General features: G+C 44.2%; 1 protein-coding gene across 1 annotated transcript in view; it reads right to left on the minus strand.

Annotated features, from left to right (window-relative positions):
* Positions 1-9,348: 9,348 nt before the first annotated feature.
* MSH5 (mutS homolog 5) overlaps positions 9,349-24,730 on the minus strand; it is a 30,550-nt gene continuing 15,168 nt past the window's right edge. Inside the window, exons 12-25 of the mRNA XM_072123222.1 lie at positions 23,658-23,720; positions 23,445-23,573; positions 22,603-22,675; positions 21,772-21,881; positions 21,521-21,601; positions 20,108-20,195; positions 18,174-18,360; positions 17,971-18,097; positions 16,825-16,974; positions 15,927-16,001; positions 15,692-15,835; positions 11,292-11,429; positions 11,141-11,214; positions 9,349-9,457 (exon numbers count right to left, since the gene is read on the minus strand). Coding sequence (XP_071979323.1) covers positions 9,352-9,457; positions 11,141-11,214; positions 11,292-11,429; positions 15,692-15,835; positions 15,927-16,001; positions 16,825-16,974; positions 17,971-18,097; positions 18,174-18,360; positions 20,108-20,195; positions 21,521-21,601; positions 21,772-21,881; positions 22,603-22,675; positions 23,445-23,573; positions 23,658-23,720 — 1,545 coding nt within the window. The 3' untranslated portion in view covers positions 9,349-9,351. The remainder of the gene's footprint in view (positions 9,458-11,140; positions 11,215-11,291; positions 11,430-15,691; positions 15,836-15,926; positions 16,002-16,824; positions 16,975-17,970; positions 18,098-18,173; positions 18,361-20,107; positions 20,196-21,520; positions 21,602-21,771; positions 21,882-22,602; positions 22,676-23,444; positions 23,574-23,657; positions 23,721-24,730) is intronic.

Below are 24,730 nucleotides of genomic sequence, written 5' to 3' on the forward strand. Positions count from 1 at the left end.
TGACACACATTGCATAAAATCCGCTCAGGTATGACTTTCACAAGTTCCCATTCCATCCTCTCCTGGACTCTCGCCTTTTTTTTATATTATTTTAAGAAACAAGTCCATGAGGGAGTCCCCGGACACGGGAGAGTATCCATCGAGGGATCCCCAGGGCAAACACTAACTGTAGAAACAGGAAGGTAAATTATAAAAGGGTAAGAGGGTAGTGGAATAATGGGAGAAAGGAATGGAGGGAGGGGTGGGAGGGGTAGATAAGGGAATAAGGACATCCAGGCCGGGGGGGGTGTAGAGCGACAACCAGAAAGGGCTGAAAAAAGAAGCCATTTGAATATGTTAGATGGATTGCCTGTATTCGGCCGATTGTTGAAAGAGGATCCACGGTTGCCAGGTTTTGTTAAATTTAGCGTAAGTGCCGTGCAAAGAGGATGCGAGGTCTTCCATATGCATAATGTCATTTACTTTTGGCGATCCACATAGCAGTTGTTGAAGGGGTGGTCTGCTTCCAAAGTATGGGAATGCAGGATCGGGCCGCTATTATTAAGAAACGCAGTAGTGATCTTTTGTATGTCCGTGCCGAGACATCACAATGATGAAAGAAGGGGAAGAGGAGGATCTAGTCTCACAGAATCGCCACAGACTGAGGAGATAAGATGCCAAAATGGTGTAAGGAACCCGGCACGACCAAAACATATGAAAAAAAGATCCCCAGCACGTAGAGGGTACCAGTGGGAAGATGGTGTATATTCGGGTAGGGACCCTATACCACCTGGCCACGAGTTTGCCTCCTGATATCTTGAGCTTACTGAGGTGCCGTGACAGAGTTCGAAAATGTGTGATTTCTGTTCAGGCGTGAGAGATATATTTAAGTCAGATTCCCATTGCGTCAAGTATTGTGGGCCAGAGTCGTCAGGGATGGATTGGAGTTGGAGACACGAGTAGGTAGAAGAAAGTGTGTGACGTATATTCCCCGTGTTGGAGCAAAGGCTTTTAGAGAATTGGGAGCATGGAGGAAGGGAGATCAAGTATTGACGTACTTGTTGAGCTTTCCACGCTCCTAGTAGGCGTGGGTCCGCTATTTCCATGAGTTGTTGTGTCGTCAACCATACCGAGTCCTTGCTATAGTGTTCGGCTCTGAACTTCCCCGCTCTTTACCCAGGATGGTCCCAGATTGGCCACACACTTTTTGATAACGAAGGGGGGGGGGGGGGGCGAAGGAGGGTTGGTACTTGTAGCCTATGCCTCTGCTAGCAGGGAGGAGAGCCAGGCCGAGACATCAGCATCGAGCCGCAGACGCACAGAATTGTCGGAGGCCATGGTTCTTACCGGAGGAAGATTTCCAGAAAAAGGGTGAGTGACGCCACCTAACCCCTCTATCCTCCGCTATGACCACCTACACCTGCACACAGTCATTGGCCTAAAGGCTCAATGGCCTATGGGCCATCAAGGAGATGCAGCTAAGATGCCTCTCAGTGGAGGTGATATTTAGGAATATGGGGTCCACTGGTGATACAGGGAGAGCAGAAAAGGTTTACGGTGCAGCGGATATTTGGCATCTTACTATTAATTGTATTTCTTAACTTACGTCATATGTAATGAGATGCCGTATACATGGTGTATGATGGTTCTAACCTCTGTCCGGGTGAATGATATGGAGGTAACCCTAATATCACCACCGATATCTCTAATAAAACCCCCATATAGTGCACAGATAAAACCGCCATAGCGCAATGAGTAAAAGATCAGTAACAAATAATAGAGTACAATATGGCCAGATTCACAGTAAATGTGGACTCTCCAGGATACCAGAGCCGTCCAACTGCACCGACTCCAGAGAGAGACAGGGGAGGAATTTGGAACATCTGCTCGAATATTTCCAATCTCTCCTGAAATCCCCCAACAGTAGTTATCGGAATATTTTCCGTGCACACCTTATTACACATGTACGCTCCTGTAAAAACAGTCCAAAAACTCAGAAAACAGCTGTTTCCCATCACTACCACATTGACAGCAGAAAGTCACCAGTGCAGATTGCAACTGAGGCGTCACCGGCGCCAGCCCAAAACCATCGTGAGGACGGGCCAAGGGATTTAAAGAGGTAGTCACGTGTGATCTGGTTATTGTATATGGCTGAGCTAGTGCTCATCAGGGTGCAGAAGGTACACTACCTCCGTACTCTCACACATGAGGAGGGGGAAGTACTCCTGCACAGTGTAACAGCCTCTGAAGCTACAGCATGGAAGGGCTCTAGTAACAGCCCCTCTCATATGAATGCATATTCATACAGTTTTCCCCGGTAGATGAGACTATAGAGTAATATTTGGTAGTTAGAAGACTAAGAGGGTCCCTGCAGATTACTGATAGTGGGAACTCAGAAATATTTCACGGAAGCCTCAGATTCCTGCAACAAAGTATCGAGATAATAAATGAAATACAAGTTAGTACAACACTTCCGCCTGTTCTCCGGCCTATATATTGAGAGTTTTCCTTCCCACGCCGGGCGGCCTGGCCTTCCCAGGACAGACAAGTGCTACATCCCAGATAAGATGCGTCTTCTGTGACAATTGTATCTCCCCGCAGTATTTCTGCCGATATTACAGTAGATGACATGTCCACCTTTTAGGTAACACTTTGACTAGTGACCCTTAGATCCCAAACACCTACTAAACTTAGCGAACGTAGGTGTGAACTGAGCTTTACTTTTTGTAATCTTTCTGCTCAAAATTTGACGTAAATGGTGATTTTTCTTTTTTTTTCCCCAAAACCCTGATGTATAGAGGCAGGCGGCTGTGCACAGGACTCCCTGCTATACACATACACCTCTATAGAGGCAGGCGGCTGTGTGCAGGACTCCCTGCTATACCCATACACGCTCGGCTCTGCTATGTACACAGTATTGTGGATATCTAATCTATTCAACAAAACTATGGGGAGGGAACAGGCAATGTCAGCACAGCGAGGATTAATGATCCCCCAAGCCGGAGGGACAAAACTGCTCCAGGGATCGCCCGGCAGGGGAAGTGTCCGGTTATCAGTCCTCACGGATATTTGGTTAAGATTACAAGAAAATAAAAGTTCTTTTCATATAAGTTATAATTCACCAGAATAAAAATGTATTTCTGTAGACCCATCTGAAAGCACAATACATGGCACACACTATGGCTACCGTGACTGTGGGGGGACAATGTCTGGGGATATTCCTGAAGATCACCAGGGGGATAGCCTGAGCCCCTCACCCGTGTCAATGGCGTTTTTGGGCCGTTTTTACTAAGTGCGTTTTCAGATCGTTAAAAACGCATGCGTTAAAAAACGCATCCGTTTTTTAAAAACGCATGCGTTTTTTGAAAACGCGTCCGTTTTTGTCCGTTTTTCCGAAAATGCGCAATGAAAAACGGACAAAAACACATGCGTTTTCAAAAAACGCATGCGTTTTTAAAAAACGGATGCGGTTTTTAACGCATGCGTTTTTAACGATCTGAAAATGCACTTAGTAAAAACGGCCCAAAAACGTCCCAAAAACGCCATGTGTGTCTTCACCCTTATGGTCCAATCCTGTTATTGTGATCTTCTGGTGGCCAGTGCTAATAGGGACTCTCTAGTGCACCACTGATAGGAGGGATCCTGTGGCGCTCACTAATAGAAGGGACCCTCTAGTGTATCACTGGTAATAGGGACACTCTGGCAGCCACTACTAGAAGGGACCCTCTACAGTCAAGGCCATAAGTTTTGACAATTATACAAATGTATCTACTGCATCAGGTTTTATAATGGCAATTTGCATATACTCCAGAATGTTAAAAAGAAGGATCAGCTTAACAGCAATTAATTGCACAGTCAATTGCACAAAAATGAACTTTTTCCCCCAAAACACATTTCAACTTCATTGCAGGTGCCTTAAAAGGAGCAGCAAACATCGTTTCAGTGATGGCTCCAGTAACACAGGTGCGGGGGCTGATGAGGACAGGGCTGGAGATCAATCTGTCAGGATTAAGTAAGAATCTCACCACTGGACACTTTACAAGGAGGCCGGTGCTTGGCATCATTGTTTCTCTTCTGTTAACCATGGTTATCTCTAAAGAAACACGTGCAGTCATCATTGCACTGCACAAAACTGTCCGAACAGGGAAGAGTATCGCAGCTAGAAAGATTGCACCTCAGTCACCAAGTGTCCCAGCAGTGCAGAGCTCAGGAATGGCAGCAGGCAGGTGTGTGGCATCTGCACGCACTGTGACACTGCGGAGACTCCTGGAGCAAGGCCTGGTGTCCGGGAGGGCAGCAAAGAAGCCGCTTCTCTCCAGAAAAACATCAGGGACAGACTAATATTCTGCAGAAGGTACAGGGAGTGGACGGCTGAGGACTGGGGGAAAACCATTGTCTCTGATGAATCCCCTTTCCGATTGTTTGGAACATCTGGAGAACAGCTTGTCTGGAGAACACAAGGTGAGCGATGCCACCAGTCTTGTCTCGTGCCACCTGTAAAGCCTCCTGCAGCCATTCATGTGTGGGGCGGCTTCTCAGCCAAGGGAATCGGCTCTCTCACAGTCTTGCCTAAAAACACATTCATGAATAAAGAATGGGACCAGAATGTCCTCCAAGAGCAACTTCTCCCAACCCTCCAGGAGCAGATGGTGATGAGCAATGCATCCTCCAGCATGATGGAGCACCTGCCATAAAGCAAAGGGGAGAACTAAATGGCTCAGGGAACAAAACATAGAGATTTTGGGTCCATGGCCTGGAAACTCCCCAGATCTTATCCCATTGAGAACTTGTGGTCAATCATCAGGAGACGGGGGACAAACAAAAACCAACAAATTGTGACAGAATGCAAGCAGTGATTGTGCAGGAATGGACGGCTATCAGTCAGGATTGGGTGCAGGAGGTGATTGGGAGCTGCCAGGGAGAATTGCAGAGGTCCTGAAGAAGAAGGGACAACACTGCAAATACTGAGTCGCTGCAGTAACTCCTCCTACCTGACAATAAAAGCTTCTGTTACTCATAATATGATTGCACTTGTATCTCTGTATGTGATAAAAACATCTGACAAACCAGAGGGCAACACATCATGTGACAATATAATATTTGTGTCATTCTCAGAACTTTTGGCCATGACTGTAGTGTACCACTGATTGTACGGACCCTCTGTCAGGCACTGATAGTAGGGACCCTCTAGTGTACCACTGGTAATAGAGACACTCTGGCTGCCACCGATAGGAGGGACCTTCTAATTTACCATTAATAGTAAGGAGGGACCCTTGTGTTGCACGCAATCGGATTCTGTGAACTCCGAGGGACGGGTAAATAAATGTGCCCCATTATTTGTCATCACAGTTGTAGTGGTCCTTTCTAGCCGCTGTTACTGGGGGAAACAATCCTGGTGTTGTTGGGTATTGCACTGTTATGGGGATCTCCTGGTTGGCACTTATTTTTTTGCGTGTGTTGTTTTTGAAGAACCCCTGGAAAGCGCCATTAGCAAGGGACATGTAATACGGACACGGGTATTGTTTGTGGGGAAACCTCTACCTATGACTATTAATGGGGGTCCTCTCAGTACAGGTGCCCACTATTATGGGGGTCTTCTGTCTATTGTCATCTCTCTTCCCCCAGGCGATTATAATATCAATGTCCATGATATAATGCCGCCTGTTTGTTAGCTGTGCCCAGTATCTGTGGCATCTGCCAGCAGAGATGTTAATCTGTGACAGGACAGAGGGTTGTGCAGCCGTCAGCAGAGAAGGGATTAGCTATCAGCGCCGCGCTCTACAACGCTCGCCCCGGGTGAGACCGTCGCTCCGGCTGAAACACTGAAAGGTTTAATAGGTGAAGAGTTCAACCCAATACAAAGCGCTGTGATACAGAGACATGGAAAGAGATGGATACCATGAATCCATGAGACGAGTCATGGGGCAGAGTCTCCTTCACTATCTATGAGCAGTGTATGGGAGACATCCTCCGGCTCAGAGACATCTGAGATTAACAGATAAATCCCAAAGAGGGGAAAACTGCTAAACAATCTGCAATACTAGTCATAAAATGGACCCATATAGTATCACTGCTCATGCATACACCTTCTGAATGACTTCGGAGCAAACACCCACAGCTGCTTTTCTGGGAGTTTTGATTGACATCTGCCTTCCAGTATCTCTGGAGAGCTGGGTGATTTCATTCTGGAGCTCTGTGTTTCGATTTAGCTGTGGTTTGAGTGATGCTGGGACTGGTCAGTCAGCGGCTGGGGGTGGCATCCAGGAACTAGATAAAGAGATAATCCCCAGTTCACTCAGTTCTGCTTATACTTTCTTCTGTGATCTGCAGTACTTTTGTCTGAGCCTGAAACCCTGAACCTGTACTAGAGACACTACCCTGATCAGAAACCCAGAACCTGTACCTGAGCCTGGACCCAGTCTGATTAGGAACCCTGAACATTAACCTGTATCCTGCTTTATCAACAACCTTGTATCCTGCCTTATCAAGAACCCAGAAACCCAACCTGCTCCAGAACCACTGAACCTCGTATCCTGTCTGATTCAGAACCCTAACCTGATCCAGAACCCCTAAACCTTCTATCCTTTCTGATCCAAAACCAGAAGCTCAACCTGATCCAGAACCCCTGAACCTTGTATCCTGTCTGATTCAGAACCCCAACCTGATCCGGAACCCCTAAACCTTGTATCCTGTTTGATCCGGAACCCAGAATCCCTGAATCTTGTATCCTTCCTGATCCAGAACCCTGAACGTCATCCTGATCTAGTAACCCAATTTGCAATCTATTCTGGAACCTTAACCAGTATCTGAACCTGTTCCCAGGACCCCATTCACTCCAAATCCTGATTGTGTCTACATATTTCTCTATTAATGACAGAATAGAGATTATGTAGATTATATTCCTTTGCTAGTAGTAGCTCTGTAGCTAAGTAGGGGCAGCCATACAGCCTCCCCCCCCCCTAAAGTATACAGTATATACAGTATATACAGCCGGGCCGTGGAGGTACCTGCTTGTCAGGTCACATTGTGGAGATTATCACTGCCTGACATGCCGCTGACAGGTGCTTGATGTGTAGGGATTGGTTTTTTCTTGCAGACAATGAGATGGAACCTGCCCTTAGGCGCAAATGCATGATAATCGCCATGACGTACTCCGGAAAACCGGCTTCCCATTAGCGATAATTGACAATCAGCTGCTGCAGAACAAAGGCACAGCGCTACCTATAGACACTTACCTACCAGGTGGGTGACCGTAAAGGATCAGGACATGGAAACACAAACAAAATGGAACAAAGGTTATGTAACAATGGTCCGTACTGGTGCAAAACTACAACTCCCAGCATGCACTGATGGCTAACATGCTGGGAGTTGTAGTTTTTCAGTGCCTGCATAGCCACCGTGGGGTTAAATATAGTCTTTGGTAAGATACTTTATTATAGGCCCATTATTATGTCCTGGAGTGAACAGCCCCTACAGACATAGGGATTATAAGACATGAATATCTTCTAGAACATCTGGGATCCCTTTATCTGTGAAATCTGAACCGTCTCATCTGCAGCGGATCCATAATCTGTTTGTCTGTTCTGGTCCAGGCTTCATTCACATGTGGCGTTTAAATAGCGTTTTGAAACGCAACACAAAAGCTGAGGAGAGGAGACGTTCCTAATGACATTGCTGTTAACATTGGTGTTTACAAACCATAATGTTTACATGGGCATTTACAAAATAAATATGTTAACATTACGTTAACGGTGGTGTTGTGCAAACACAAATGTTAACAGCGATGTCATTTGTCAAATCTTCGCTAGCGGTACGTGTGACCGCACCCTTAAGGTAGATCTGATGGTAGGTGGCTAGTAACCTGCTTAAACCCCAATCTATTTTTACATAATACAAAAAAATGCTTCCTAATCTAAACTACACTTTAATTAGTTAATATGCTCATTATTGGCAGAGGCTACTGGGGCTTAGGCTGCATTCACACACATGTATGGGGGACGTATATACGGCCGATGTATATACGGCCGATATACGTCCCCATACACTTCTATGGACTCACGGCCCTGTATGGGAGCGGTACGGTGCAGCACACGTGCGGCACCATACCGCTCCGTAGCCCGAGGAAAGATAGGACATGTCCTATCTTTTCCCGTATTACGGCGCCATGCGCCATAACTTCCTATGGAGAGGGGCGGGGGTGAGCGGCGCTCACCTCCTCCTCCTCTCCCCGCGCTGCCGTGTGCCTGCCGTGCTACGGTGCGGTGGGCACACAGCAGTGTCCATGTAGCCTTAGGGTGATGCCACACATGGGGTTTTGATCCCGTTTTTGGTCAGTTTTTAAGCAGTCCGTTAAAAAACGGAAGCGTTTTTTACAGGTTTTACCAATTATCTTGATTGAAAATGGTGAAAAACGGATGCATTTTCAAAAAAAGGCTTGCGTTTTTTAACAGACTGCTTAAAACAGACCAGAAAACGGGTTCAAAACGCCATGTGTGGCATCACCCTTAGAGGAGCCTTTCCAGGCAGTGGGAGAAAAGGTTATTCCCCGCCCCAATGACCTCTGCGCTTTAGGAAGTATTTTTGGATTAGATAAAAATAGTTTAGGGTTTAGCAGGTAACTAGGTAGATAGGTTAATAGGTTAATTCTAATGGTAGGTTTCCTTTAATACATTTGATTCTATGGGGCAGATTTACTTACCCGCTCCCGTCGCGATCCAACAGTGCTTTGTCCGACGAGGATTCGGGTCTGGCGCAATTCACTAAGTTCGTGCGCCCGAGTTCCTTCCTGTGTCGTCGCCGCTGCGCTGAGGTCCGCCGGAGTTCACCTGCTTCTTCCCGGTGCTTGTAAGGGCTGATATTGCGACACAAAACTTTTTTAAATTCCGCGGTTTGTCCGAATCCGCCAGGTTGTCAGGCGGCCACGCCCCCTGATTTCTGTCGCGTGCACCCCGGTGCCGATGCGCCACAATCTAATCGCGTGCGCCAGAATCCTGGGTGCAATTCACCGCAAAATGGAAATATTTGGGAAACCCGACGAAAGTGCGCTACGCGGACCCTTAGTAAATGAGCCGCATTGTGTTTCAATTTCAGCCAAAATTATTTATTAATACTTCAAATTGACATAAAAGCTAAAACAATAGTGCATTTACTGGATCGCAGCTATAATAAGGAATGAACGGATCTACTACGTATATAACGATACCTCCCATGGTTTGTAGTTGGAGTCTTTCATGGCATCAGGGACAACCTCACCTTTATAGCCGGAGTGCAGCAGTCACAGCGCACCGCTACCATCTCAGCCGGACTTATTAATCAGATTTTTCACCTGCCGGGTGCTCATTTATGATGCTGGTTCCTGTCCGTTCCTGTCCACTATAGTGATGAAAAGGGTGAAACTTCATCAGATAAGTATTTCTGCAGATCGATCTGAGGGTCATCAAGGTCCAGACTAAGGAAAGTGGAGACCAGTCTCTGACACCTGAGAAAGGAGGGAAACAACACAGATGAGAAGTGATGTAACTAGAAGCTGATGGGCCCCAGAGCAAAGTCTGTGCCGGGCCCCGACTATAATGTATGGTTTATAGTAATAGTCTTCTCATATGGGAAAGTGACACCATAGGGGCCCCCTAAACCTCTTGGGCCCAGGTGCGACCGCAACCTCTGCACCCCCTAAAATTACGCCCCAGTTCATTGGGAAATCCGTGATCTGCATGGAATCTATACTAGAGGCGTCAGGTCCATCTGTCTTATTATTCTGGTTTATTTTGCTAATATAACATATAAGAATTGCTGCTATGATCCCCAGTGATGTCATCTACGCGCAGCACTACTATGTGGTATTACAAGACTGTGGGCTCTCCCATAATGCAGGGATGTGTGGGGTCCTCTATATTGGGAAACTCCCTCTACCCCGTCCTAAATAGGTGACACCTTCCTCTAGGCCAAAATATTGGATCACAAGTCCTTTTCAATTCTGAAATGACATTTGTGACACCTCAGTAGTGATGGGTGAGGGGGGGGGGCCTATATTTTAGGCTATATTATTTTCAGATATGTCAGGTGTGAACTGTGCACCTGTGTGACATCGCAAGACCGGGGATATAACGAGCCTTGCACCTGTGTGACATCACATGACCAGGGATTTAATGAGCCGTGCACCTGTTTGACATCACATGACCAGGGATATAACGAGTTGTGCACCTGTGTGACATCACATGACCAGGGATATAACGAGTTGTGCACCTGTGTGACTTCACATGACCAGGGATATAACGAGTTGTGCACCTGTGTGACATCACATGACAAGGGATATAACGAGGCGTGAACCTGTGTGACATCACATGACCAGGGATATAACGAGTTGTGCACCTGTGTGACATCACATGACCAGGGATATAACCAGCCGTGCACCTGTGTGAAATCACATGACCAGGGATATAATGTGTGGGGAACCTGTGTGACATCACATGACCAGGGACATAATGAACCGTGCACCTGTGTGACATCACATGACCAGGGATATAATTAGTCTTGCACCTGTGTGACATCACATGACCAGGGATATAATTAGTCTTGCAACTGTGTGACTTCACATGACCAGGGATATAATTAGTCTTGCACCTGTGTGACATCACATGACCAGGGATATAATTAGTCTTGCACCTGTGTGACTTCACATGACCAGGGATATAACGAGTTGTGCACCTGTGTGACATCACATGACAAGGGATATAACGAGGCATGCACCTGTGTGACATCACATGACCAGGGATATAACGAGTTGTGCACCTGTGTGACATCACATGACCAGGGATATAACAAGCCGTGCACCTGTGTGAAATCACATGACCAGGGATATAATGTGTGGGGAACCTGTGTATCATCACATGACCAGGGACATAATGAACCGTGCACCCGTGTGACATCACATGACCAGGGATATAATTAGTCTTGCACCTGTGTGACATCACATGACCAGGGATATAATTAGTCTTGCACCTGTGTGACATCACATGACCAGGGGCGTTTATTCACAGGAAATAAACAATTAAGCTTCCTATAGAATGACACAAGCAGAGATCTAGCAAACCGCGAGGAATTGATACAAAAAGTAAATGGGAAACATATGGCTGATGGCTATGTACTCAAATATGTCCCTTACTCATCCAATTTCTCTTGTCTCGTCGCCTCATCAAGACACTGTATGGCATATCCTCTCCGAAACAGCTCCGAAACCTTGAAAAGCAAAAAGCATAGAATCTGTCATGATCTAATACTAAATCCTCCTGCACACGACACAGCAAGTGCTTTACCTCCACTCCTCTCTTGATGATCTCCTCTGGCATGCCGGCCATGGATGCCACCCGGGCTGCCTGGCTGACTTCGGAATCGCCATCTTTGAGCTGGTAGAAGAAGATGAGCTCCTCGCCGTCCAAGCACCACTCAAATGTCTGCACAGAAAAGAAGGAGATTCATGAAAACCATGTGAGAAAATCATGTAAGATGCCATCTCTGATTTTCCAAGCACCACAAAAACTGTGCCAGGGTCGACTCCAGGTATCAGTAGGCCACTGGGTGACAGAGCCTTAGTGGGCCGCTCTGCAGTGAACTCACGTGGCGCCATTAAAAACTCACAAACTAAAACAGTCTCATGTTCCCGAAAATATTCCCTAGTTTATCATCCCAAACAGCCCCTCATGGTTATATTATATACAGCCCCCTCATGGTTATATTATATACAGCCCCTCATGGTTATATTATATACAGCCCCTCATGGTTATATTATATACAGCCCCTCATGGTTATATTATATACAGCCCCTCATGGTTATATTATATACAGCCCCCTCATGGTTATATTATATACAGCCTCCTCATGGTTATATTATATACAGCCTCCTCATGGTTGTATTATATACAGCCCCCTCATGGTTATTGTATTTACAGCCCCCTCATGGTTATATTATATACAGCCCCCTCATGGTTATATTATATACAGCCCCCTAATGGTTATATTATATACAGCCCCCTCATGGTTATATTATATACAGCCCCCTCATGGTTATATTATATACAGCCCCCTAATGGTTATATTATATACAGCCCCTCATGGTTATATTATATACAGCCCCCTCATGGTTATATTATATACAGCCCCTCATGGTTATATTATATACAGCCCCTCATGGTTATATTATATACAGCCCCTCATGGTTATATTATATACAGCCCCTCATGGTTATATTATATACAGCCCCTCATGGTTATTTTATATACAGCCCCTCATGGTTATTTTATATACAGCCCCCTCATGGTTATTTTATATACAGCCCCCTCATGGTTATATTATATACAGCCCCCTCATGGTTATATTATATACAGCCCCCTCATGGTTATATTATATACAGCCCCCTCATGGTTATATTATATACAGCCCCCTCATGGTTATATTATATACAGCCCCCTCATGGTTATATTATATACAGCCCCCTCATGGTTATATTATATACAGCCCCCTCATGGTTATATTATATACAGCCCCCTCATGGTTATTTTATATACAGCCCCTCATGGGTATTTTATATATAGCCCCCTCATGGTTATTTTATATACAGCCCCCTCATGGTTATTTTATATACAGCCCCTCATGGTTATATTATATATAGCCCCTCATCGTTATTTTATATACTGCCTTCTCATGGTTATTATATATACAGCCCCCTCATGGATATTTTATATATAGCCCCCTCATGGTTATTTTATATACAGCCCCCTCATGGATATTTTATATACAGCCCCCTCATGGGTATTTTATATACAGCCCCCTCATGGGTATTTTATATACAGCCCCTCATGGTTATATTATATACAGCCCCTCATGGTTACTTTATATACAGCCCCCTCATGGTTATATTATATACATCCCCCTCATGATTATATTATATACAGCCCCTCATGGTTATATTATATACAGCCCTTCATGGTTATATTATATACTGCCCCCTCATGGTTATATTATATACAGCCCTTCATGGTTATTTTATATACAGCCCCCTCATGGTTATATTATACACAGCCCCCTCATGGTTATATTATATACATCCCCCTCATGGGTATTTTATACACAGCCCCCTCATGGTTATTTTATATACAGCCCCCTCATGGTTATATTATATACAGCCCCCTCATGGTTATATTATATACATCCCTTCATGGTAATATTATATACAGCCCCCTCATGGGTATTTTATATACAGCCCCCTCATGGTTATATTATATACAGCCCCCTCATGGTTATTTTATATACAGCCTCTCATTGTTATTTTATATATAGCCCCTCATGGTTATTTTATATACAGCCCCTCATGGTTATTTTATATACAGCCCCCTCATGGTTATATTATATACAGCCCCCTCATGGGTATTTTATATACAGCCCCCTCATGGTTATATTATATACAGCCCCCTCATGGGTATTTTATACACAGCCCCCTCATGGTTATTTTATATACAGCCCCCTCATGGTTATATTATATACAGCCCTTCATGGTAATATTATATATAGCCTCTCATTGTTATTTTATATATAGCCCCTCATGGTTATTTTATATACAGCCCCCCCTCATGGTTATTTTATATACAGCCCTCTCATGGGTATTTTATATACAGCCCCCTCATGGGTATTTTATATACAGCCCCCCTTATGGTTATTTTATATACAGCCCCCCTTATGGTTATTTTATATACAGCCCCCTCATGGGTATTTTATATACAGCCCCCTCATGGGTATTTTATATACAGCCCCCTCATGGGTATTTTATATACAGCCTCCTCATGGGTATTTTATATACAGCCCCCTCATGGTTATATTATATACAGCCCCCTCATGGGTATTTTATACACAGCCCCCTCATGGTTATTTTATATACAGCCCCCTCATGGTTATTTTATATACAGCCTCCTCATGGTTATATTATATACAGCCCCCTCATGGTTATTTTATATACAGCCCCCTCATGGTTATATTATATACAGCCCCCTCATGGGTATTTTATACACAGCCCCCTCATGGTTATTTTATATACAGCCTCCTCATGGTTATATTATATACAGCCCCCTCATGGTTATTTTATATACAGCCCCCTCATGGTTATTTTATATACAGCCTCCTCATGGTTATATTATATACAGCCCCCTCATGGTTATATTATATACAGCCCTTCATGGTAATATTATATATAGCCTCTCATGGTTATATTATATACAGCCCTTCATGGTAATATTATATATAGCCTCTCATTGTTATTTTATATATAGCCCCTCATGGTTATTTTATATACAGCCCCCTCATGGGTATTTTATATACAGCCCCCTCATGGGTATTTTATATACAGCCCCCCCCCCCATGGTTATTTTATATACAGCCCCCTCATGGGTATTTTATACACAGCCCCCTCATGGTTATTTTATATACAGCCTCCTCATGGTTATATTATATACAGCCCTTCATGGTAATATTATATATAGCCTCTCATTGTTATTTTATATACAGCCCCCCCTCATGGTTATTTTATATACAGACCCTCATGGTTATTTTATATATAGCGCCCCCCTCATGGTTATTTTATATACAGCCCCCTCATGGTTATTTTATATACAGCCCCCTCATGGTTATTTTATATACAGACCCTCATGGTTATTTTAAATACAGACCCTCATGGTTATTTTATATACAGACCCTCATGGTTATTTTAAATACAGACCCTCATGGTTATTTTATATACAGCCCCCCTCATGGTTATTTTATATACAGCCCCTCATGGTTATTTTATATATAGCCTCCTCATGGTTATTTTATATACAGACCCTCATGGTTATTTTAAATACAGACCCTCATGGTTATTTTATATACAGCCCCCCTCATGGTTATTTTATATACAGCCCCTCATGGTTATATTATATACAGCCCCTCATGGTTATTTTATATACAGCCCCTCATGGTTATTTTATATACAGCCCCTCATGGTTATTTTATATACAGCCCCTCATGGTTATTTTATATACAGCCCCTCATGGTTATTTTATATACAGCCCCTCATGGTTATTTTATATACAGCCCCCTCATGGTTATTTTATATACAGCCCCTCATGGGTATTTTATATACAGACCCTCATGGTTATTTTATATATAGCGCCCCCCTCATGGTTATTTTATATATAGCCCCCTCATGGTTATTTTATATACAGCCCCTCATGGTTATTTTATATACAGCCCCCTCATGGTTATTTTATATACAGCCCCTCATGGGTATTTTATATACAGACCCTCATGGTTATTTTATATATAGCGCCCCCCTCATGGTTATTTTATATATAGCCCCCTCATGGTTATTTTATATACAGACCCTCATGGTTATTTTAAATACAGCCCCCCCTTACTCACTATGGATTTATTAGATACAGCCTCCCTCACTCCCATGGATTCTTTATGTGGGTCCTCCAGCAGCTATGGGCCCCGGCACTTGCCCGCGTATGCCCAGTGCTGGTGTTGGCCCTGAACAGTGCTCAGTGCTCTATTGTGTGTGACTGCGAGGGTCCGCACCATATACAGAGGCCCTGAAGGTTCATCTGTCTCTACAGACCACATGCAGGACCAACCAACACCTCCCCTACATGTCTGTAGATGTCAGGTCTACATGGAAGGACCTTCTCACCTGATAATGTAATATGGGACTTTCCGGAAGTATTTTCATCTGTATCAGACTGTGGAAGTTAGTAGAGAGGAAAATATGGGGGCAGGACGAGCCTTGCTGGATCCAGTGTCGGAGAAGGGAAGCTAAAAGGGAAAGGCCGTCCACCTAGAGGGATGTAACACAGGACTTATACTACATATACATATATATTATGTATGGACGGTGTAGGAGACTGGAGCATCAGGGACCTTCTTACCGTATTGGTTCCTTTTCCAAATTCATCTATTAAAATCAGTGAATTGCTAGTAGCATTATTCACTGCTCTCGATACCTGCAGAGAGGAAACATTGAAGAAAAGTTAAAGGAAACCTGTCACCACATTTTACCACATTAACTTACTAACAGCCCCCTTAGGTTGGGGATGAACTGTCCTTTTTTAGAATTTACTTACAGAAAAAAATATCTCCTCCAAAGTCACGTGATAAAAAGCATAGAAGAGTCATATTTTGCCTTAGACGAGTCAAGTTTAGATGATGCACAGGTATTGTGAATTTAGACTACCCCTATCTTTTGTTATATAGGATTTAGAAACATGCTGCTGGTGTTGTTTTAAAGATAAGAATCTCATCTTTCAGGCTTGTGTTTGAGCTACGGAACTGGAGATGAAGGCAGGGAATGGATTTTTAGGTGCAGCTCACATTGCCAGCTATGTCTTTAACTGTCTGTATTTCTGACGCTCACAGAACCACACGCCTGTGGTATCTTTAAAGTGACCCAAACAGCATGTTTCTAGGTGCTATAGACCCAGAAATAGGGACTTCTGCAACCACTAAACTTGACTCATCTAAGACACAACATGACTCTTCTCAGCTCATAATGTTGGAAGGGTTTTTTTTTTAATCGGTAAACATAAGAGATTTCTAGAAAATTCTAGAAAGGACATTTCATATCCTAGCTATAGTATAGGAATAGTTTATTGGGGTAAAATCTGCTGACAGATTCCCTTTAATACTGTGAGAATTCTGCATAAGTGCTGTATACACAAAACACAAGGGAACTATATACAAGGATTTGTCGAGTTCCTCAGACTTGGATAAAGACTGTAATATAATATTCGGCTTTTGGGTATCAGATGTAAAATAAGATGCACAAACCTGGTTCAAGTCGATCATAAAAGTGGACAGGCCGAGAGAGACGGATTCCTGTGTCTGCAGGCGGGTGAAGATTCCATCGATGGGTCCGATTTCGGCATAGGAGGCGGGGACATAGCTTCCAATCATGGCCATGAAGACAATGAGGCCCACCTGAGGACGGAGGAGACAATCAGAGCCATAGAGGCCATAGAGGCGCAACCAACCTCCAGACTTCTCTAACTATAACCTGTCATCCTGAAGATCCTTCATAAACTTCTCAAAGGAAACCTACCATCAAAACCGGGGACACTTACCTGAGCTTTGTCCTCACAATCTCTCCCCCTGCTCCCTCAGCCTGATGTAATCCCACTGCAGAACACAGTGGGAGGGGGAAGTGCTGAGGGTTGCAGGGGGAAGGGTGAGACAGTGTAACAGCCTGTGAAGACGAAGCACAGAGCTTGAGGCTCATTACAATAATTTTAAAAGTTGATTTTTTTTTAGAAAGAAGGAGTCCGAGGATAACAAATATAAGAGGAAGGCATTCCCACAGTCCTGCTGCCTAGATCTATGAGTTAGTGCCTCTGGGTTATCATGAAATCTCGAAAACAAAAGTAACAATGACACATCTCCCGCAAGTTATGGTTGAGGGGACGATCTTTTATGAGATCTTATATGTACAGGATCTTGAAAGTCGCCATCTTGGACTAAGGGCAAGTTTTTTTTTACCAATGGGAAGGTGTTCATGTAGCAGATCAAAGAGCCAAAATCGATATCTCGAGACTGGATCCAGCGCCTTCAGCTTTGTTTTCATATCACGTAGCTGTGCATCACAGGGAACATTCCCGGTCGTTGTTGCAACTTTCACTATTCGTAACTTTTTAACCATCTTACGGCTGTGATTGCAGCGATCGAGTTCTTATACATTTCTGGTCTCTGCTTTCATCTGCTACATAACCCACTTCCTATTGCAAAAACTTGGCGGTCATGTTCTGGAGTGAGCCTAAAAGATCGACCTGTCACCCATTACTTGTTTGAGTATGAGATACTGTGATATTTTACAGATGAATGAAATAATAATCGTACATCAGAAGGACCAAGGCTCAATACTGCCCCCCGGTGGTACCCTCTGGTATCCATGATCTGACCTGAGTATGTAGTAGCCATTACCTGTTTCAGATATAAGCTCTTCCCGCATGAGTTGGGCCCGGTCAGAATTTTTATCCTCTTCTCTTGCTCTTCGGTCGTGGCAGAGTTAGGAACAAAAGTTGCAGAGCAAAATACCATAAGGGGGTGTCTGGAAGAGAAAATATAGCATAAAGGCGTGCGGGACATAAGGAATGTGAGATATGATGGGTCTGTCCCCTCCTCACCTGCCCTCCTGTATCCGAATGATGTTGTTGGACGTGTAACACGGGCGCACGTACCCGTTCTCCCGTGCAGAGATGGCCATGGCAAGGAGAGCGTCCAGCTGCCCGATGTACTCGATGACCTCGTGTAAGACGGGTGATTTCTCCAGGATGGTCTTCTGCAGCTCATGCATAATTATGATCTCATGGTCTGTGGAGGACTGATACACATTAGCCTCAGTTATTTAATGGCTTGTGCTCTTTACATACTGACACTGGCAGCACAATTCTGCTGCGCGTCACTAGAGACCATCAGGTAGTTGTCAGGTAACGCTATATAAAAGGTGTGCCTTAAAGGGAACCAGTCAGTTAAACTTACCCACACTAACTAAAAATATCTTTGAAAACTGCTATTATACAGTAGTACAACTATCCCTATATTGTGCTTCCCCATGCCTGCAAAGTTCCACAGCCTGTTTGTAAAGTTGACTAACTGGGGGTCATTTACTAAGGGCCCGATTCGCGTTTTCCCAACGTGTTACCCGAATATTTCCGATTTGCGCCGATTTTCCCTGTATTGCCCCATGATTGGCGCACGCGATCGGATTGTGGTGCATCGGCGCCGGCATGCACGCGACGGAAATGGGGGGGGGGCGTGGTCGAACGAAAACCCGACGGATTAGGAAAAACCGCCGCATTTTTTTAAAAAATTGTGTCGCGGGACTCGCGCTTTAGCTTCACCAGGTATAGGCTCGTGCATATTCCGGCGGACCTCGGGGAACTTCAGCGCAGCAGCGACATCTGGTGTACGGCGGAGGAACTACCTTAGTGAATCGCTGGAAGACCCGAATCCATCGCATAGAACACGCCACTGGATCGCGAATGGGCCGGGTAAGTAAATCTGCCCCACTATCTATCCAATATCGTCTTTCCTCTGAGCTGTGTCCAGCATATTCATGTCATTCCCGTCTCCGCTTCAGTCCCCATGCTGAAGAGAATTCCCCAGGGATGGGTGAGCTGATTTCTGTTCAGCCAGTCACATACAGAAAGTGTCTCTCAACCCTCACTAACTGCTCCCTCAGGAATTCTCTTCAGTGAGTCACATACAGCCAGCATCTCTTTGAACCCCCTCATTCACCCATCCCTAAGGAATTCTCTGCAGAGAGTCACATACAGCCAGCATCTCTCTTAACCCCCGCATTCACTCTTACCTCAAAAATGATCTTCAGTGAGTCAGCCAGTATCTCTCTCAACTCCCTCATTCACTCCTGCCTCAGGAATTCTCTCTTTAGCGAGTCACATACAGCCAGCATCTCTATGAACCCCCGCATTTATCCCTCCCTCAGGAATTCTCTTCAGTGAGTCAGCCAGCATCTCTCTTAACTCCCTCATTCAACCCTCCCTCTGGAATTCTCTTCAGTGAGTCAATCAGCCAGCATCTCTTTTAACTCCCTCATACACCGCTCCCATAGGAATTCTCTTCAGTGAGTCACACCGCCAGCATGAATGATGTAGAAAAGCTGAGTTCACTGAGCTAAAGAGAAAGCATGCTCCTTGTCAATCACAAAGCTGGAGGCGTGGCTGAGCTAGAACAACATGAATATGCATAGATGGTGAGTTACAAACAGATTGACATTGTTCAGGCATGGGGTGAAACAATATAGGGATAGTTGTACTGCTGTATAATAGAACATCCCAAAGATATGTTTGGGGGTTAGTGTGGGTTAGTTAAAATGGCCTCCAAAAGTTTTTAAAAACAACATTTTGGAAGGCGGTGCTTATATATTCACCATGGTTGGATAAGACAGTAGACGGAAATAACAACGGTCTTGAAAAGGGGGCAGGGCTTCTCTAAGGGGCAGGGCTTCTCTAAGGGGCGGGCTTCTGTGGAAGTTTCACTGGAATCCTAATACCATGTGAACATTGAGAACCATGTAAATGTTGATGACATGTCTGACCTCTTATCTCACATAGAAGATCCCCCAGGACTGCGTCCAGTTCTTTGGTCCTTTCACTTCTGTAATGGAGTCGATTATTTGACAGGAACTGCTCAAAAAAATAGACATAAATAATCTAGAGTGTAATAAAAATCTATCACAAAGTCTACAACACATCGAATGTGGATCCAACCTGCAAGTGTAATAAAGGGGATCTCTATTTAAGAGGTAAGTGGAAAAGTTTTGAAACTTTTTACAAATAAGAAACGCTCAAAAGATTTGGAATCTCTGTCCTGGAAGATGTGGAGCAGGGACCGTATTAATACAGAAACTGGTTAAAGAAGTTAGTATCTATTCATTTACTCTGTTAGATCACACAAAATGTGAGAAGCTTCTATAAATTTAGGAAAATCACAGCGTCCCCTGCTGTGATTTTGATTCCCTCTGAAAATATCCACCTTATGTGTCCGGTGCTGGTGGTCGCACATGCTCAGTAGCAGAAATATCTATTAACTCACTTTGGTAGGTCACACAAAATGTAAGACTTTTTTAATAGGGATTATGTATCAAAGAGGCTTCTTTCTCTAATTATTGGGGTTACATTCATGATATAGCACCCCCTGCTGTGATTTTGTTTCCCGCTGGAAATAACAACTCTATGGGCCACATTTACAGAAACTAGTGCTGTCTGTGCTATGTGCAGTTACCTGAGTAGTGTGCAGGGTGGACCAGTTTCATGAAAAGTGGGGCACGGTCTCCATGAATTTGGCACCCCCTGCACTGCTCAGGAAGTGGGCACCAACTTTTTTTTTGGTGCACCTTTGATATGGAGCATGTGGCACAATTCTTTTGAGTCGCACGTCCTTTTTAGTGCAAAGTCGGACAGATAACGGGCGCAAACGCTTTCATAAATGTGGGCATACGTGTCCAGTGTGGGTGGTCGCACATGCTCAGTAGCTCAGTCCCAATTGCCAGATCCTTTTGTATACATGATGCGTCGGGGTGATTCTTGCTAACACATCACTTCTCTCCAGCAATAGTCATGTAAGGTGGGTGTTCTCATAATATGAAGGCTTTATACCCAGGCACAGTTGGATCATCCTAATACCGTATTTTTCAGACTATAAGGCGCACCATCAATAAATGCCTGCTAAAACATCTAGATTCATATATAAGGTGCACCTGATTATAATGATGAATGACCAGCAGGTGGCAGACCTGTGCACAGTTCAAGGCATCTGGTGTCTGTAAGTGCGGTTCGTATATAAGGCGCACTGGACTATAAGGCACACCTTTTATTTCTGAGAAAATCGAAGGATTTTTTGTGCGCCTTATAGTCCAAAAAATACAGCAAGGCATCTACTAAATATAAACTACTAAAACAGGAGATCATGGATTAGTAAAAAAAAAAAAATTAAGGGATAAATTGCTCACCATAAAATCCAGACCTTCAATCTCAAAGTCCTTCTTGTCGTGCATGTAAGGGAGGCGCTCTATAGACAGCAGGTATCCTATCTAGGGCGGGAGGGATTGGTGTGTTATAGACATTTCTCATGGTATAAAGGCAGAACTTATTACTGTGCCTGTTACTGCCCCTGGGTTCCTCTTCCCCTCCGCTACTCTGTGCCCGTCCCATGCCATCAGGCTTCCTTATCTATTGCATTGGTGCCATCTATCTTTCTCACCAGTGGGATGTAGACCACAGAGCAGGACGGTATCTGAGAGTCCAAGGTCTCCAATTCCCTACGGGCGACCTCTGTTAGTAGGTCTGACAGTCCCTGCATCCGACGTTTCTCTATCAGGGTGGACACAAAACGAGTCACAATGTCACATGATGGTGGAATTTAGCAATACCTTAAAGGACGTCTACCACCAGTGTGCAGGATTGTAAACCAAGCACTGACATACTGGTGTGTGCCCCCTCTGGTAGGATCAACTCATCTTTAAGCCTCTTAGGACCTTGTTTATAAGAAAAAAAAGGCTTTAAAAATATGTAAATTAGCCTGAGGGGCTCCAGGCTTCATTTACATCTATAGAGCCCCTGAGGCTCATTTCATAATCTGGACTTCTTCTGTAAGGAACTAAAAAGAAACTACATTGGCAGCTGCCAGAAGCGGATGGAGACGGATTTCGTGCATCCAATACGTTGTGCAGATGATCATGCATAGGCATGGCTGCAGGGAAAGAGGCGGAGCACAATGGAAATTTTATGTTGCTGTAATTTGTGCCCATGTTATCACATATTGAACATTTGATACATTTGTCCTATTTTTTAAGTTAACACTTGTGTACTGAGATATGACTCAACTTCCTACACCACTGGGAAGAGACTGCTACATATTTGTTTGCAACTTTTTTAAAAATAATAAAACTTTTGCAACTTTTTGACCCTAGAATTCTATGGGTGAGGATGTATTCACTTTACCTCTATTTCACAACAAGGTAAAATCAATTAGATCCCATATTGATGCTTCAGCCCCTTCTGAGAGCTGTACACATGGTTGAACATCACTTACTGTCATCTACGGTTGGATCTACTTGTGGCTTGATACTGAATCGCTTCTCTCGGACGCTTTCTTCAAAATCCACCTGCGAAAACAAATAAATGAGAAAGAAAAACTGTAACATAAAACTGGCATAACTATAACAATAAGAAAAAAAACTTTGCCTGGAGAGTGAAGAGCAGGTCAGTGTCTGAATGTCGTAGGCCAGGGGATCCATAGCAGCAGGAGGATATATAAGGTGTATATGTAGGGACAGGCTTTAGAAAGAATCAGTCTCCTTCCCCTCTCTGGCAGCTAGATAGTTTATAGTGAATATTTTGGTATTTTGATAAAAAAAAATAATACATGGAACAGGTAATATAGATGCTCATTATAATGTCAGCTGCCAGATGGAGAAGGAGACTGATTATCTCCAGAACCTACCCCCTAAATATAAACCTTATATTGGCTACTGCTATGGATCCCCTGACCAGAGGTGAACCTACAGGCGAGCTATAGAACGGCGCCCTCTCTGCCCCATACGATAGTAATGCATCAGTTTTTTTTTTTTGTGGGTTCTCCATGCAGTGTTTCGCACCCATGCTGATATCAGGTGTGGAGAGACACTATTTTTAAGAGGCAGGTCCTGCTTTGTAGCGGATAACTGTGACCCTGATGCTGCTCCCCCATCTTGGTGCAGGTGGTGCTGTCTGAGGCAAGAGGCTCAACTCTCTTTGATGTTGATGATGGAGCTTTACTTCTGCTACTATCAGCAGCTGATTGTCGGGGTGACAGATGTCAGGCCCCCATTTATCTGATGTGGATAAGTAAAGGCTTTCAATGTCATCAATGATCTAGAAAGTTGGGATACAAACCACTTTACTGATGATGCAGGCGATGTAGTGCAAGTCACTGCTGAAGGCGGACGCGATGCGGCTGAACAGCGTCACGCTCTGCGGAAGTAAGCGACAAATTTCTCCTATGCAAACCGCATTGTAGACAGTCTGCGGACACAAAGGGGCGGAGGGAGAGACGTGAAGAAGACGTACAGCCGAGATGGATATACACCAGCAATGGGAGCCACTTACCTTGTACAGCGACTGCCAATCAGACACTTTGGTGTTAAACAGGGTCATGTGTTTCAGTATTAGCTGAGGAGAAAGTCACCGGGTCAGGTCACATTGTTCTGAAGACCCATTATCCATAGGACGGAACCACGATCCAGACCATAAAATAATACATCTTGTCTAACAAGGCAGCTTAGATACAGCAGCTCAGCTCTATGTAAGGTGGATGCCTATATAATGGCAGCTTAGATACAGCAGCTCAGCTCTATGTAAGGTGGATGCCAATATAATGGCAGCTTAGATACAGCAGCTCAGCTCTATGTAAGGTGGATGCCTATATAATGGCAGCTTAGATACAGCAGCTCAGCTCTATGTAAGGTGGATGCCAATATAATGGCAGCTTAGATACAGCAGCTCAGCTCTATGTAAGGTGGATGCCTGTATAATGGCAGCTTAGATACAGCAGCTCAGCTCTATGTAAGGTGGATGCCTGTATAATAGCAGCTTAGATACAGCAGCTCAGCTCTATGTAAGGTGGATGTCTATATAATGACAGCTTAGATACAACAGCTCAGCCCTATGTAAGGTGGATGCCTATATAATGACAGCTTAGAAACTGCAGCTCAGCTCTATGTAAGGTGGATGCCTATATAATGGCAGCTTACATACAGAAGCACAGATCTATGTAAGGTGGATACCTATATAATGGCAGCTTAGATACAGCAGTTCAGCTCTATGTGAAATGGAGTCTATATATTGGCAACTTATATACAGCAGCCCAGCTCTATGTGAATTGGATATCTATATAATAGAAACTTAGATACAGCAGATCAGCTCTATATAAAGTGGATGCCTATATAATGGCTGCTTAGATACCTTGGCTCAGCTCTTAGATACAACATCTCAGCTTTATTTATGGTAGGTACCATAGAGTAAAATGAGAAGACTATGACCCGTCAGCTGCATATTTCTCTATAGCCTAAGCTGCTTGACTGTATTCTGCTTCTGAAATTAAAAACTTGATGATCTCCATAGGGAAGGGGTGGATCCGGTGTTTTTTTGTCATAAATCTCAGTGCACAGAGTTAGAGTGAA

Source organism: Engystomops pustulosus, chromosome 9 (assembly GCF_040894005.1).
Source record: "Engystomops pustulosus chromosome 9, aEngPut4.maternal, whole genome shotgun sequence".
Lineage (NCBI taxonomy): Eukaryota > Metazoa > Chordata > Amphibia > Anura > Leptodactylidae > Engystomops > Engystomops pustulosus.